Source organism: Lissotriton vulgaris, chromosome 7 (genome assembly GCF_964263255.1).
Source record: "Lissotriton vulgaris chromosome 7, aLisVul1.2, whole genome shotgun sequence".
NCBI classification, from domain to species: domain Eukaryota; kingdom Metazoa; phylum Chordata; class Amphibia; order Caudata; family Salamandridae; genus Lissotriton; species Lissotriton vulgaris.
In genome coordinates, this window is record NC_141695.1 from 1008282235 (window position 1) to 1008299654 (window position 17420).

The window sequence follows — 17420 nt, forward strand, 5'->3', positions numbered from 1 at the left end:
AGTGTCAGCTGTTGCTATTTTGCCTCCCTGTAAATAACACAGAACACGTCCTCTTCTTGGCTGACATCTACTGTCACTTGCGCCAAAAAAATGTCAGCACACTCCTACAAAAAAAAAAAACTGTCCGATAGGCAAACAAAGGACTGCAGAAGTTTTGATTCCAAACAACACTACTACATTCTTGTTGTACAATGGAACAGTGTCAGACAATAACAGGTAGTCACAAACCACTTTTGAAGGGTTAAACCCAATCAAATTCCTTTTTAGGTAGAGCCTAGGCAGCCCATGCGCGGCTCTGCAAGGGATGCTGTATTCAGGTATTGCGGCTCTGTCCACTCTCGCTCATATTTTTCTTGGGTTTGTGTTTGTGTCATTGTCCTTTGTAAACTCTGGCTCTTCATTGGTCAATAGGCTTAGTTGTCTCTCCTTAGTAACACCTTGTCTTATCTTGTAACCTCCCATAAAGACTGGTCCTCTTACATGTGTTGTGATCGGCAGGCTTTAATTACAGCCCCCAAGCACTATTTTGTTTAAATTGTGTTCACCTACCAGCTATTTTAGGCAGGACACATAGCAGGCAGGAAACACTTTCTCCTAATGCTTTAATTTTTTTATGGTATGGCACTCCTCAGTGGCGGCCGTGCCTTTGGTTCATGTTCGGTGCTGAACGCAGCCGCATGTTTTTTTCCCTTTTAGTTGTTTTCAAGCAGCCCATGCTCTGCTTGCATGTTAATAGAGGTCACACCATTAAAATGAAAGTGCTGTTTGGGGTGTTTTTACCAAAAAAGCATTTGTTTTACAAACACAATTGCTTATTTAAATGGTTGCATTTCAAAACGTAAGCTAGCAAAAATCTCACTTTCAATAAAAACAAATGGAAAAGTGCTCAGCTCCAATTTTTAAATTTTTAATTGCATTAAAGTTGCAGTAGCTTATGTGGCTAATAGAGGTCGCTCTACAACGCCCCAGAGACTAGTCTGTGGTACTGCACCCTTCCCTTGCTTAGTCGAATTTTATGTATTACTTATGCCACTGCTGGGATATTTTTTAACAAAATAATTAAATAAAACTTGCATTTGCAACGCCACTAGCTCAAAGTTTCACGAATGCGAAACCAATTGCATTGCAAATGCATGTTCTATTCCTATCCAGAGTACACCTCCTTTATTTCCTTCCATTCCTCACACACTATAACATTAACAGCATGTTTACTCTGTCCACCTCTTTTTATTCTTCTCTCTCACCCCAATAGTACACACAATCCATCTCCCAATTTATCCCCAAGCTATAATAACGCCATACAAACGTGCTCTAAAAGCACTGAAAATCTTCACAACACTCTGACCCAGAATTTACAACAAAGGCTGAAACTAGGATTCAGTAAATGAATTCAACTTCAAATATACCATCTCCATCTCCAACATGTGACTTGAGTAAGAACTGATCTTCGGGTCGCCTAAAATTTTCCAATGGAATGTAATTACCCTCCCTGTTATTTGATCGAACTGGTCACTGCACCACTAGTTGTTAACGATTTCAGGCCTCTAGTGTGGCACAGCTGAAGAATGCTACCTGGAAATGTGTCCATTTCTAAGGTTTCCATTTTCCGACAGCAAGTTCATGCAATAAAAAATAAATAGAAAGGGTGGTATATGAGAGAGGCCGTCAGTGCAGGACTTGCACAGGCTCCTCCTGTTGTTTTCCTTTTAGCATCTTCGAGCGAAAGTGCCCTGGTGCTGGTAGGCAAGGGTGGTGGTTAGTTTGTGCAGACTCTGTGCAAGTATTAGGATTTCACTGGAATTACTGTAACATGTCCTCAGTGGTAAGATGTGAGGACATGCTATGTAGCTGGAGCAAACAGCACACAGGAGGGCAAAAGACCAATCTTCATGAAAATACTTGCAATCTTTCATAGTTGGTGGTCGCCACTAAGGATATGCTTTTGGAGTTGAGAGAATAACAGCACACCTACTTCAGAGTTGGATCTTTAGGTCTCGGCATCGAGACCTATTGCCGCCGAGTTGCTCCTCAAGGGAGATAGAGCGGTGCACGAGCGGACCAGGCTATGCGGACGCGCTTATGCAGGCCGGCCGAAGGCACACACACGCGCAGTCACACATGCACACGCAGACACACACGCACACACACTCACACATGCGCAGACACACACACGCGCAGACACACACACACGTGCCAAGCCCCACTTACCGCATCCGCCGCCTCAGCCGCCACTCCTGACTTCTGCTGCCACCGGTCCTGTGGGCCATCCACTCCGTGGGTATGGGCTTCTCGCAAAGACGGAAGTCCTGCCCCACGACAGCCGTGAGCGTGCACATCCCGAAACCGGAAGTTCGGGAGTGTGCACGCTCACTGCTTGTTGATGTTACCATTTGTTTTGATGAAAATGCTTTTTTGCTGCTCACGGCGGCACCCGCTGCTTTCATAAGGTTAAATAAAATGATGTCCCAGTGAAGTAGGCATTTCGTTCTCCTTTTCCCTTCCGATAAAAGCGTTTATAGAATCTGCAAACGAGTGGCATGGTCTTCTCGTTTATCCAGCAGGGGGGCGCTTTTGTATTACTGTTGGACTGTTCTAAACCTCGGAGTTCATTGCAGTACCCGGGTGTTGCGCGAAAGGAGCATTGCCATTCCTGGGCTTAATCCTGGAAAGGTGTGTTTTACTTTTGTGCTAGGTTTATTCTTTGTGTTCAGTATTAGCTCCTCTCCCAACACCCGGCCCTCTTGCCGTGCTGCCAGGGGCTTTGGAGCACGCACTCCCTTCAGCTCATGTCTCCAGTTTTGATACATAGACACCTGACGTGCCTATTCCTGTCTGGGGGTGGGGGCTCTGCCTTTCAGCAGAGAGGGAGCCGTTCATGAAATGAGCCACTTTGAAGGGTTCTTTCCTCTGTTGCAGTCCATGTTTAGGAAGCCTGCTCTCCCACAGGCAAGTCAGGCGAGTCAGCATGGCCCTATCCCACAGGAGCTGTCCTGTCCAGCTCTGCTGACGCTGGAACCTGCATAAAACACAGTCCGTGGACACATTGTTTCAACCTCTACCAGGCCCGGAGGGCAGCGTGCAGTAAAATCTTTAGCCTTGGCAGCTGTTGATTAACCAAAACGCACGTTTCGTCCCGTGACATTCCAGAGGGTATAATGCCTCTGGCTTCGGGGCCAGGGGCTGTTGGTTGGAATGTGCAGTTCGTAGTCTGCATGCATGTGGGAACAGTGCCGACTGCAAGGTCTTCATATCCACAACTCTAGGTGCCCGGAGGCATATCTGATGGGGCAAGAAGGAAGTGCATGTGGTAGAGGGTGAATCTTTGCACACGCTGAGCTCGGCGCATGCCCCGTTACTGTGTGCCTTTGCCTTGTTTGCAACCAGTACAAATAATGCCAGCACTGAATGCCAGGTGTGTGGGGTTTTTGTTTGAAAAGACCGGTGGATGCGTGACTTCATGTGTGTCTCCCACACATTGTGGTCTCCGTTGTGTATCCTTGGTGCTGTGTTTCTGGATTTTTCAGCCTTGCATTTGCACAACCTGCCTCTCTCCCCAAATCATGCCTGGTTGGGTGGGAAACATATCCATTCAAAACCCCTATGAAGTCCCTCCGTTTTCTTGCTTGAGGTCCCGCCTGCCTCAAATGTCAAACTAATTATCGGCAACATTTAGAGCCGCGTCACAGACCGGGCTTTGCAAATTACTTTCTTCAGCAGGTAAGGACAGACTTGGCATATGCCATCTTTAATTGCTATTGCTTGTATACCTGAAGTGTGAACATGACAAGAAAAAAACTGTAACGGAAGGCATAGGATCCTCAACTTAATTATATTCTTTTTTTTTACTTCACGTGTATAAAAAGCTATATAATGTCGCGGTGATTTTGTGCAAAAAGTGAAGGTAAACCCGCATTTCACTAAAAAGTCGCTTGGTCTTATATTAATAGGTATGCATTTCAAGATCATATATAGCTCCTCTTTCCCTACAATGGCATCTTTAATCAGTGTCGCGTTTTATTGAGGTGCACTAAACTGCGCAGTGAGTACTTCACTCACATGCACAGTGTACATCTGACACTCCCTTCTCGGCGTCACGTGGCTGCCTCCCTGACATGAGCCATACCAAACTTCTCCGAAATGTACAGAGTGATTTCTGCATCATGTCACTGCGTTGGGCCTTTACCGCCGCTCCCGGGTTGCCTTGTTTGCGCCACCTCGCAGAGAGATGCGCTGATGCCCTCTCTCTCCCCGGGCCGGCCCACTGTCGCCCCACCGGTGGAATTCCCGGGCTCCCACTCCCTCGGAGGCCTGAAGTAACAGCTTGTTTCCGTGCCAGCCATAACCTCTGATGCGTGTTCAACATTCTGCTGAGGCCCAGGCGAGAAGCCGCTCGTTTGATCGAATGGATAGAACAATGTATGGGCCGAGGGTGTTGTGTGTAGATTTCTGAAGGGTGGCGGCAAGCAAGGCGCACACACTTTGTTGTGCAAGTCGAACTTTCAAAAGCAGTGACCCGTTTTCGTCTTCGGGAGGTGCACATTTTAAGCCTGGTCTGTACATTGCACTGGTACAGGGCGATTCTCCACAGGATTTGAGCACTTTTGGACTGTGCTGGGTAATTTTTGCTGCGGGTCCCCCTGAGGGCTTGCTTGCTCTGAGGGCTGCCTGGGGGTGTGGGGGGGTGGGGGGTCGGGGTCTGGCAGTTAAGGAAGGCAGGGCAGGCTGGCACTGAGCAGCTAGAGGTCCTGGGAGGGGGCAAGGCTGGAGCCCGGGCAGGGTAGGGACAGAGGGGGGGGGGGTGGTAAAGTATCTGCCACCATCCGACCTGCACACCATAAACAGATCTCACTTACTAGCGTTTATTTTGTTTTTTTAGGGAAAGAAGTAGGTCTGTATTGAGCGTAGGAGAGCTACATTTTATTTTGCCGCAAGTCTTCCTGTGTGTGTGGCTCTGTGTGTGGCTTTATGTGTGTGTGTGGGGGGCTCTGTGTGTGTGTGTGGGGGGCTCTGTGTGTGTGTGTGGGGGGGGGGGGCTCTGTGTGTGTGTGGGGGGGCTCTGTGTTTGTGTGAGGGTGGCTTTGTGTGTGTGAGGCTCTGTGTGGGTGCAAATGCAATAGGTCTTTTAAAAACAAAAACATAAATAAAAATAATGTCATGAGCAATGCCAATAGCTCTAACTTTAAGAATGCCGAGACCGTTGCATTGTAAATGCTTGTTAAAGAATGATTTCATAAATTACAGGCCAGATGTACAACCATTTTTTGTGGTTACAAACGGGAAATCACCTGCTTGTGACCGCAAAATTGTTCTGCTCTATTTAGAAACCCAATTTTGCGAGTCGGTAACCCACTACTGATTCGCAAAATAGAGTTTGCGACTTGCTATTAGGAAGGGGCGTGCCAAGTGTGTCCCTTCCTAATAGTGACTCGCACTTCAATGTGAGATTAATTGCGACCGCAAAATATTCGCAGTTTACCACCCATTTCAAATGGGTGGTAAGCCGCTCGCAAATGACCCCTTTGTGACTGGCAGAAGAAAAAATATTTTTTAGGAGCAGGCAGTGGTCACACAAACCACTGCCTAGTCTTAAAAAATGAAAAAGTAAAGTTTAATTTTTCTTTTTTAAATGCATCCCATTTTCCTTTAAGGAATACATAAATAAAATGAAGTTTGTTGCGCGCACTGCATAGACAAATTCGTTGCAGTGCGCCTAACAAAATGTGTTTTATTTATTTATATGTTTACTTACCTGTATTTGGACGTATTCCGTAGTTTACTACCCCCCACCCTGCCCCTCCCCCGCCGCACGTCACTGCCTGGCAGCACTCCCACCACTAACTGCAACTGCCCAATATGTCTGGGGTGACAAAATGCTAGTGTGGAGTTGTTTGTGAGTGCAGGAGGCAGCCCCAATTGAAGTGCAAGTGCAGTAGGAGACAGCTCCACCCGTCCTGCTAGTATGACCCATCCTGCCCACACCTAAGCCTAATTGTCTCATTGACTTGTAGGTATACTCTAAGGCCAAATGCCAATTACACCTAGTCATGTGACCCAGGACACATGCTGCAGGCACCAAATGGTTAGGACAAGAAAAGTGGCATTTTCAGAATTGTGACTTAAAATCCGAACTTTACTAATAAATAGTATTCTAAATTATAACTTGTTAGAGACCAAAGATGACATTTTCACTTGTTCCCAAGCATAATATATCCCTTATCAATTAATAGGGTACTTAAAGTTATCCTATGGAAAAAGGTAGGCCTTGTAGTAGTGTAAAGCGAATGTAAACATTTTTCACTACCAGGACATGCAAAATGTAAAAATACATGTCCACCTTTTTGTATACAATGCACCATGCCCTATGGGCTGTCTAGGGCCTCCTCTATGGGTGACTTTCAGAGAGCTACAAACTGAGTTTACAGTTGAGGGACTATTTCTAAACTGAAGGCAAGGTAATAATGAATTTCAAAGCACCCGCTATTTTGACAACTATATTCGAAGCAGGCAGGAAATTGATGATCAATACCATTCACCAAGGGCTGATCAAGCAAGCGATGACAGTACCCGCTTAACAACTAAATGGAGCAAAGTGTTCTATCAAGACTTGATATATTTCAGACCTTGGAGACAGTTGAGGAGGCTGTGTACTCAGTCAGGTTAAAAGAACAGCAAGTTTAGACTGTTTGAATGTTATATTATATTTCAGAAAAACTTATGACATGGAGTGCAAATTTCTATCCAGATAAAATTAGCTGCCCCAAGTGCAGTTGTCAAAAACCAGATATTCTGCGCATGTTATATGCATGTCCAGCCCTTGAGGGATTTTGGGGGGAAGATGCTAAAATTGGCAACTGCAAGTCTGGGATATGAACTTCAGCTAGCTCCTACAAAAATAATGGTGGGTTATAGAATGGAGTTTGATATTGAGTTAAGAAGTCGATTGTCTATATTTATAGTTTTATATAGACCGTGTATTGCCAGATCATGGGTTTAATTCATCCCTCTGCATGCTGCTGAATGGTGGGTAACCATTCAGAAAATACGGATGGCGAACAGGCATTGGCTAGAGTAAGGGTATCTAAACACTTATGAGACTGGACAGAAAATGAGCACGGTTCAACTGGGATTTGTAAATTGAGGTCGAGGAACGCCTTATGCATTTCGAATATATACATGGCTTATTTTTCTTTCTTATGTTGTATGTCCCACACATTGCCCTCTGTAATGTACTTTATTTATGTAATTCCTACACCTGCTTATCTGTTACACATTTGTTCTGTTGAATGTAATCATGATTATCATTATGTATATGCATTGGATTGTCACAGGGGTCTGTGATCTGAATAATTCTGACTAATACAAACTATTTAAATACATAAATAGTTTAGTTTTTCCTAAAATCTGGTTATAAGTACTTTTCATCTTTTCTCTTTTTCCTTTTGATCTTATTGATCATGTTGATCCACCTCATCTGCTCCTTGTGGAGTTTTGCGCTGTTTATGAATGCTTTCCTCTTCTCTGACAGTCTTTTCTTTTCTTCTTGATTTTTTTCTACAAAAGTACTTTTATTAGATACAGTTGAAGAAGAGCTGCTAGATCAAGAACTGTTAGTGGGTTACTCTTGACCACTGCTATTTTATTCTAATGATTTGATTTTCCACATTTTCAAATGTTGCTCTTTATACCTCTTGGCAAGTGTGCAAACCAGCCTCTTTTTTAATTTGAAATCATTTTCTTTAAAACTGCAGTTGGTGTTTTCAATGTCTTTTCCTATCTAAAGGTTTTACTTCATCCAAATCATCAGTAATTGGAAATGTGCACTTCTCCAAGCCTCTTGATACCATTTTCTTTTGTGTGTATTGCATTATTGTTGGTGGCTCATACCCTTTCCAGGCATGCAGCTGTGTTGATCAATCTTTAAGCAAGCCTATTGATCATGACTTTTATCATCTTATAACATTTTGCTACACCCCATTGACTGATGTAAAAGAAGGCCACTTTTGGCTTCGACAAAGTAGACTTCTTTATTAAGTAGAAGGCTAAAACACTTCAATCAGAGATAATGATCGGTGCTCCTTGAGTGGAACAAACAGCTAAGTGGTAGATAACAAAAAACAGTTATGTGAGTTCCTGAAAAAATATCTCTTCAATTAACCTTCAGGACAAACCTTTGCTCACATTAAACACTTCAAAAACACGTTTTGCTTGTATTTGCATGAAATGCTAGATACTCTTTATCTGTTTCCAGCTATTTCTTGAAAACAAGAAGAAGCAGCTACCAGACTGCATTTGCATGCAAAAACACAACAAGGAAATCTAAAGAAAATGAAATATCCTGCTTCAAAGGAATGACCCCCAGTGGCATGCGTCTTACAGCACAATGATTTCTTTAACATTTCTGCCTCCTAATATAACTTACTCAACCTCTTTCTGACATGCTGTGTGGCACAGATATCGCCTTGCCCGTTTTCTGAATCATTTTCCTGTTAGAGATGACTAAGTTTAAATTGTATTGTATTGTATTGTAATTGCATTTTTATAGCCATTACTACCCCTGACGAGGCGTCAAAGCACTTTTTCGGCGGGTAGCACGCTACCCCGGGACCCATAGAGGATTAGTGTTGAATTAGTATAGAAAGTTAGTAAGTTATTTGGATTTGGAATGATAGCAGAAGGATAGAGGAGGACAAAGGTGTGTATTTAATTATCGCTTGTTGATGCACGCTATTCAGGAAGCCTATAAAGGATTAGTGGTGAAATAATATGGTGAAATATGAGGTAATTTCAGTGGGGGATATTAGTCTGTTACTTGGAGTGAGAAGGATAGCGGAGGGATAAAAGGGGAAGAAAGATTTGCATTCATATAGCACTTGTTACCCCTGATGTATGTTGAAGCGCTTTTCTGGCGAGTAGCACGCCACTGCGGAACCCATAAAGGATTAGTGTTGAAAGTTAGTATAGTATAAATATGAAGTAATTTGAGTAGTAGATATGTTATTTAGTTATTTGGCAGTATATTAGTATAGTTGAATATGGAATTTGAGAAGTGAACATGTAAGTCTGTTAATTTTAATTCAAAAGGATAGTGGAGGGATAAAGAGCGAAGGAATATTTTATTTTTTTACTTTTAGGTCTTAGCAGTAGGAAGAGGCTTTTGGATGAGTAAAAATGAGTTTTGGAGGGGAGGAGTCAGAGGGGAGAGATTAGAAAGGTTTGTTTTAGGGAATCGGTGTAGTAAAAAGAGGTGTCAGATGATGCAAGGAGGGGTAGAGCAGGAGAGAGTCTAGAAAGGGTTATTTTGGTGATCAAAGTAGTGGTATGGGGTTTGGGATAAATTAGAGAGTGGATGTAGAGGATATATTGATAGATGTATAGGATGAGAGATAGGTTAGTGCATTGGAAGGAGTAGTAGAAAGACGTTTGAGATGAGTCAGAAGGTTGGGCTAGAAGATATATTGAGCGAAGTATAGGCTGAGAAATAGGCTAGTTCATTGGAAATGCTAAATTAGAAGAAAGTGATAAATATATAGATCCATAAGTACATTGAAAGTATATAGATACATAAAGGAAGTAAGTATCTTTAGATTAAATATATTGATAGAGGCACAGGATGAGAAATAGGGTAGTGCATTGGATATGCTTTTTCAGGAGAAAAGTAACAGACACACAGATCCAAGTACATGGAAGGTACATAGATGCACAATGGAAGTATGTACATGTAGACCGAAGATGTTTTTTATTTATTGATTAATATTGTTATTATTTATTTATTTATTTTTCTCTTTTCTCTTAACAACGTAATTATTTTAAATGTTTTATAAAGTAATACACAAAGATAGGTACATATCTATAGTGAAAACAAATGCTTATGTACAGAGGAATATGCTGTAAATTTCTATTTCCGTATGGTGCTTATGTGGGGAAGAGCCAATTCTTGAGTAGTTTTCTGAAGATAAGGTGGTTGTCGGTGGATCTTATGTTGGGGGTAAAGAGTTCCATAGTTTGGCTGCTTGAACAGAGAAGGATGTGCCAACCATGGTTTTTTTCTTGTATGGTGGGATTTGTCATTGTTATGTATTTTGTGATGGTAAGTATTATGAGGTGTTGTGCTCTGAAGATCTTGTTGTGCTGGTGTGTGTGATTTGTTTTGCTTTTGAGGTGTAGTGAAGAGGGGTGCTGATGTATATGTTTCATGCACTGGATTTGGTTGTGTAGTATTGTTTGTGAGAGGAGGTTGTGACGTAGAGGGGGCGGTGATGTGTTTATGAGTAGAGTGTATGTTGTGTTTAGGAGGGAATGAAGTAGAGGTGAGAGTGTTTAATTTAGACTGGTTTGTTGCAAGAGTTACAAAGTGTAGGAAAACACATCTTCTTTCTAAATTATCCCACAAATTCGCTCTCAGAGGGACATCTGCTATTCCTTGCCTTTTGCCTTGGACATTCTGTGCCAAGACCACCCACATGCCAACAGTGAACTGAATATCTCCTGATGCAACAGTGATCTCTGTGTTGTAGGCTTTGGGTCTCCAGCGTTAATGAGTAAAGTTTGACAGTCACATTTAGGAATGTTTGTAGAAATACCACCAGCATATATACTGCTACAGCTATCTAAGTAAGTATCTAAGTAAAGTAGATTTTTGGCCATAGTCATTAGCCAACAGAGGTAAAATATATTTACTATTGAGCTCAAATCAACATAATGGCAATGGCTTGATTCCAAAGCAGGTATATGTATTTATGTATTGGTGGTTATACTTGCATGATGATAAGGCCTTAGGTTTTAATGACACAATTGACTACAATGCACTATTAGTTATGATGTCTCAGTCTAACAGCAAATGAGAAATGAATATGTCAGAAAATTGCTTTCATGGTAGGGGTGGGAGACAAGAAGGGAAAATAAATACTAATCATTACATATTTGAGTACACTAGTACAAAGTAATTCACAGACAGAGAGGAAGTAAATCACGCTATGTTATTAATAAGAACATTAATTTATAATTCTGTTCATATAAATGCGGTATTACCTGAAAAGAATGCACAGATTAAGAGCATTAAATTAAAACACTCACACCATGATGCTAGGAGAACTTAATTCTCAATAAAATGCACAATAATTCAGAAGCAAAATAAAAAGACTATCAACCAAAATCAGAAGACAAAAAGAGCAAAGTTGATTTCCATTGCTGAGTGCTTATATAGTGCAATTTATACAATAGAATGCCTAGTCACTGAGAGTGATAATGTGAGACATTGAGAGGATGGAGAGAATTGAAAAGACAGTGGGAGAAAATGTCAGAGGTATAAAGTGATACAGAAAAGAAGAGCTAACTTAATCGCAACACATACCTTTTCCAGAATGGTGTGGAAAGCACAGACTCAAAAAAGAGTCTTCATTCTTTTTCTAATGCTCTCCAGATCGTTGAATATCTTAGTCCCTAATGGTTAATTTGTATGACTTTTTAATATGTAGGTTTTGGCCATCAGTTGTAAGGAAATGAGATGAGTGCCCATTGCATTTTCTTCCGAGGTATTTAACCCAAAAAGATTGTGTGTTTTTTGGATGTTCACAAAAAGTGAAAATGTCCTGCCATTCATTGTGCTTCTATGCTTTCTCGAATGTCCACAATGTTTTCACACATCTAATGGATATATACTCAACCAAGGTATACCCAATGGCTACATTCATTTTGCCTGTTAGATTCTAAATATCTGAATGAAAATGCACCACATTATAATTACACAAAATATTACTGTATGCATGTGAAAACTGATACTGTCATCACATATGTCTGTTGTTCTTACTCTCAAAGAGACAACTCTCAGATGGAAGTCCAACGTTAGAGTTGAAAAACACTTATGTTAGGGTCCCCTGTAATATTAGTCCCTTGACCAAAGTGCACCAAATTTGTAAGGATCAGTTTCAGATCTTTTTAGCACATTTCAAAATTGTTTACTGCAAGTTTGTTGAATGGGGTCAAAGTTATGAGTGAAGCACAGACGGTTTTTCATATAGATAAATTTTCAACCTTTCCTTTAAACATTTATTTTTCTGAATTTGTTTTATATCGATATGTGAGTGCAATTTTGATATTTAATATTTTCAACACTGACTATTTTTTATCTAATAGATACTTGTACAAATTGAGAGACCTCCATTTAGATTGTGAGAACTTTACTGAAGCTGCCTACACTCTTCTGCTACACACAAAACTCCTAAAGGTAAGAGTAATGATTATTCTGCATTTTAAGAAAAATTTCAAATCTATTGATATTTAAGAACTTTCATTCAATGAGTAGTGTGCCATCAAATGTGCAGCTTAGTATTCACTACAGTTCTACTGTGCATAGCTAGATTCTCAATTATTTATTGATGTTCGATATATTTTAAATCCATTTCAGAAGCTATAGTGTTGTACATGATATTTGTTAATTTTTGAGTTTATTGGTAGCAGATGCAAACAACATTTGCCCAATCTTCCCAAATTGGTGAATGGTGGCTAGGGTAATTTCAAGAACTTCACATTGCTCAAAATCAGACAGTCTGGTTTAGCAACCCACTACCTTACTCAAGGAGGTGAACAGAAGCAATCAAACATCAGCTGGGTAGTCACGAATTTATTAAGGTGGAAAGTGCTACCCTTCTACTTTGAGGAGGAATAATCTTCATAGAGCAGGCAAGGTCACACTAATGAATGTCTTCAATTAGTTTTGCGTTGGTAAAGCCCCAGCATAAATTGCTGTGTTCTTTCAGAAAATGTAGAAAAAGATGCAACATGTCAATCTCAGTAAAGTATTGGTGTAATGGTTGCCAATCTCATTAGCACCAAGTCAATCAAGTGATTTGAAGCACTATCCTTAGAACACAATGGATATTGTGATAGGCATTTTGTTCTAAGGTTTGCCATTAAACCCACATCTCAGGTCGTATATACAGTTCAGTTCATCAGCACATCATGAAATCCTCTCACAGACTGCTGTTTACTTCCCTTTCCTAAGAGCCCCACCAGACCAATGTGTGTGCCATGGACCTCACCAAAGAGAGTGGAGTGACTTGCTCTCTTAGGCATCATCTGAAAACTGTTGTATGTTGGTTAACAAATGTAGCTGACATTTCGCCAAAACCCATAGATTTTACGTGGGTCTCCACCAATTATCTTGTGAGTGGGGGAGGCCCGGAGGAAATGATTACGTACTGATGGATTTCTTTCTATCCCTCTTCCTGTAGTGCTACCATTTTTTGAGCATTACTACTATTCATCGTAATATTTTCTATATGGTGTGAGGATGAAACTGGGTTAGAAGAACTAGATGCTATTAGATTAATTTGATTTAAGAGAAAAGCTAGTTCTTGACAAGTGGATTCTAATTCAGGTGTTAAAAAGCACCCAAAAAATATTTGGGGTTTTAACAGTCCTGCGTGGCTCTAACTGGTGGACCCGTGGCACTCTGCTGAACTGCCTCAGAAAAAACTTAAACATTAAAAAAATGTGAGGTTGTGGTCTGTGGCCTCCTGTGGGGTGTTGGGGGTGATGTTGCCACATCTTGATCGAAAATTGAGGGCCAGTCTCTTGGTAACACAAAGGACATGACAGAAGATATTAGAGGTGCAGGAAGCAGATATGTTTGGGTGCATATCAGCTGTTCCTGATTGATTGCCTGCTTTCTCCCTCTGCCATTTGCCCATGAACAAGAGCATCGTAATGCTTGAAACACGTTGGGCTGCCTACGAACCTGAGAGTGAGATTGTTACCCTGCTGTGCCACAGCCATTCATTAAATGGTATTGAACTCTCTGCTGTGTGGCGTCTTCATTGTTTGTCAGTTTTGGATTGGATTTTAGCGACCGGCCTGGTCGCGAAGATGCCCTGCTGTTCTCACACAGATCCCAGGTTCGTGCTTGCGAACTCGGCGGAGCGGGGAGCGCCGTGTGAATGGACCTTGAAATACGGCCCTGCAGGGGGTTTTCAGCTCCCTTTCAACCCACTGGAGTTAGAATTTGGATTAAAGTGAGTGAGGAAAAAGGCACCCACTGTGGTAAAAAACAACAGGAACTCAAAGTACCAGAATGCCTTGCATGCATACGCCCACTGAGGCGGGACTGTTTGGGTGCATATCAGCTGTTCCTGATTGATTGCCTGCTATCTCCCTCTGCCATTTGCCCGTGAACAAGAGCATCGTAATGCTTGAAACGCGTTGGGCTGCCTACAAACCTGAGAGTGAGACTGTTACCCTGCTGCGCCACAGCCATTCATTAAATGGTATTGAACTCTCTGCTGTGCGGCGTCTTCATTGTTTGGCAGCTTTGGATTGGATTTTAGCAGCCGGCCTGGTCGCGAAGACGCCCTGCTGTTCTCACACAGATCCCGGATTCGTACTAGCGAACTCAGTGGAGCGGGGAGCGCCGTGTGACCCTGCTGTGCCACAGCAATTCATTAAATGGTATTGAATTCTCTGCTGTGTGGCGTCTTCATTGTTTGGCAGTTTTGGATTGGAGATATATATATATATATATATATATATATATATATATATATATATATATATATATATATATATCGATACACAAAGGGATCCTGAAGCCTAACGAGAGCGCTCCGCAGTGTGTGCTCTGCCCAGGGGTCGGATCCTGACCCTGGAAAATCTTTGTATACAAAAGAGGCGGCACAACCAGGATACTTTTAAGCCTTGTTTATTAGACTTCACCCCACCAACGCGTTTCAGCCACAACTGGCCTTGCTCATGGTCGGTTAGTCCCTCCACAGTGTTGCTTTTTATTCTCCCATAGTGAGCCAATTATGAGGCATTTTGGGATTTGTAGTTATTCTTAACGAAATGAAAATTTAAAAACAAAAGAAAGACTTTGTGTGCTGTTCAATTGTTGCACTTATGTGACTTATAGTCCACTGAGGCTTGTTTTAACAAAACATTTATCGGGTATAGTACCCTAAGTCTTTAGTTTATAGTTTTTTGAAATTCCAGGGTGTAGTACCCATTTCATTTCCCGAACATTTCACTCCAGATGAATCTGCATATTCATCTGGAGTGAAATGTTGGGAGAATAAAAAGCAACACTGTGGAGGGACTAACCGACCGTGAGCAAGGCCAGTTGTGGCTGAAACGCGTTGGTGGGGTGAAGTCTAATAAACAAGGCTTAAAAGTATCCTGGTTGTGCCGCCTCTTTTGTATACAAATATATATATATATATATATATATATATATATATATATATATATATATATATATATATATAGATATAGATATAGATATAGATATAGATATAGATATATATATATATATATATATATATATATAACTATCTACTGGCAGTTTTCGATACAGTCACTCATACAATCACTGAGTTTTTTGTATATGTATTTATATACATCAACTGTCACAAACACTGACTTTTCTATTTCTACTTTGTTCGACATGTATCATTGAGAAATATATTTACTCATCACCACACCCATAAAGAGATTCACTCACTCAAACAAGTGTTTCCACATACAGTCTTAACCTCATATACCTACTAAATCAACTATTTACAGATCTTTGGACAGTCACACACCTCCCACCCAACCGCACACACATTCACTATCCCATACAAATACTCACTTAACTAATTAATAACTAATATAGACTTTCACATAGCTAGTAACCAACTAATGTAGTAGTTTACACAAGAGATAAAGTGATAGATATTCACACAGTTTAATCATTATCCTATATATTTAGTGAGACACTTTAAATTAGTCACTTAGAAAGTCAATCACAGTGCTACTAAAACCTCCATCCAGACACTTATACATACACTCTGGGGCAGATTTCTGAAGGCCTTGCGCCGCCGGTGCGTCATTTTTAACATGGGAAAAAGTGACGCACCGGTGGCGCAAGGCCTTCATAAATGTGCCCCTCTGGCTTTAATGCAGATTGCTATATATATGTATATAATACTTATTTAAATGTCGAACCAAACCACTTTCACTGGCTGATGTCATCAGTGATGTCATTTGAGATGTCATCAGTGATGTCATCAGTGATGTCACTAACCATGTTATGAATGATGTAATATGTGACATCATCTGCAGTGGATTGCGGACGCGCGCGTTATAGTTAGTACAACTGACTATAACGGAGGAATTTCAATGGTCTTGTATGAGTGAAATGTCTAGCTAACTACAACACCCCTAAAACCAATGGTTTTTTCAGTGAATACATATATATATATATTCACTGAAAAAACCATAGGTTATAGACCATATATAGTTAGGGATTAGCATTTAAAAAACCTTATTTTATTTGCACAAAACCATTGAAATTCCATATATAGTTAGTTGCACTAACTATATATCGCGGACCCGCAATCCACTGCTAATGATGTCACATATTACATCATTCATGACATGGTCAGTGACATCACTGATGACATCACTGATGACATCTCAAATGACATCACTGATGACATCACTGATGACATCTCAAATGACATCACTGATGACATCACTGACATCTCATTTGACATTACTGATTACATCACTGATGATATCATTTATGTGATAATACATCTTCAGACTCTAATATAACCTTTGATACACTCAGTGTAAACAGGCACTCACAGACTGTCACACATCCATGGAGTTACTCACACACCTATTCAGTCATGCAAAGAGTCAATCACATCTCCATTTCCTTAACTATACAGTTATACACACCTTACTTATTCAAACATATACTAACACATATTTACTCTCTTATACAATCCTTGATACAACTTCACAATGATTCATACAGCCACTCTCACATTCACTGACTCTTATGTTCAGTTATTTATATATGTCAACTCTCACATGGAGTGTGTTTTACATATGTACTTACTTTGACATGTAGAACTGAGATATCCATTCACTCACCAATATACTCATGCACACAGTCAACTGTCCATACAGCTGTTTCTACATGCACTTTGAACCCATACACCTAGGGAATCAACCGCTCACACATCTATGCACAGAGTTATACACCTCCCAGCCACCCACACACACACTCAGTCTCCCATACAAATACTTGGGCAACCATTCAATAACCCATATAGTTACTGATATAGCTACTGATTTAAACATGCAGCAGTTTACAGAAGAACATAAATATTGATTGCCAAATTAAGACACTTTAATCACTAACCCATGCACTCAGTGAGACACATTTAATCATTCTCTCATACAGTCATTCATGCACCTACTAAATCCTTCATCCAGACACTTATACATCCACTCATTCTTCAATATGTAAGACATATTTTAACTTTACAGAAACATACAGTCACTGGGTGTTGTCATCAGTGATGTCATCAGTGATGTCATTTGAGATGTCATCAGTGATGTCATCAGTGATGTCACTGACCATGTCATGAATGATG

The 17420-nt window shown here is 40.8% G+C and overlaps 1 protein-coding gene across 1 annotated transcript in view; it reads left to right on the top strand.

Moving 5' to 3' along the window:
* DOCK2 (dedicator of cytokinesis 2) overlaps nucleotides 1-17420 on the top strand; it is a 2333210-nt gene that overhangs the window by 2090581 nt on the left and 225209 nt on the right. Inside the window, exon 37 of the mRNA XM_086931425.1 lies at nucleotides 12133-12223. Within this exon, the coding sequence (XP_086787551.1) occupies nucleotides 12133-12223 (91 nt within the window). The remainder of the gene's footprint in view (nucleotides 1-12132; nucleotides 12224-17420) is intronic.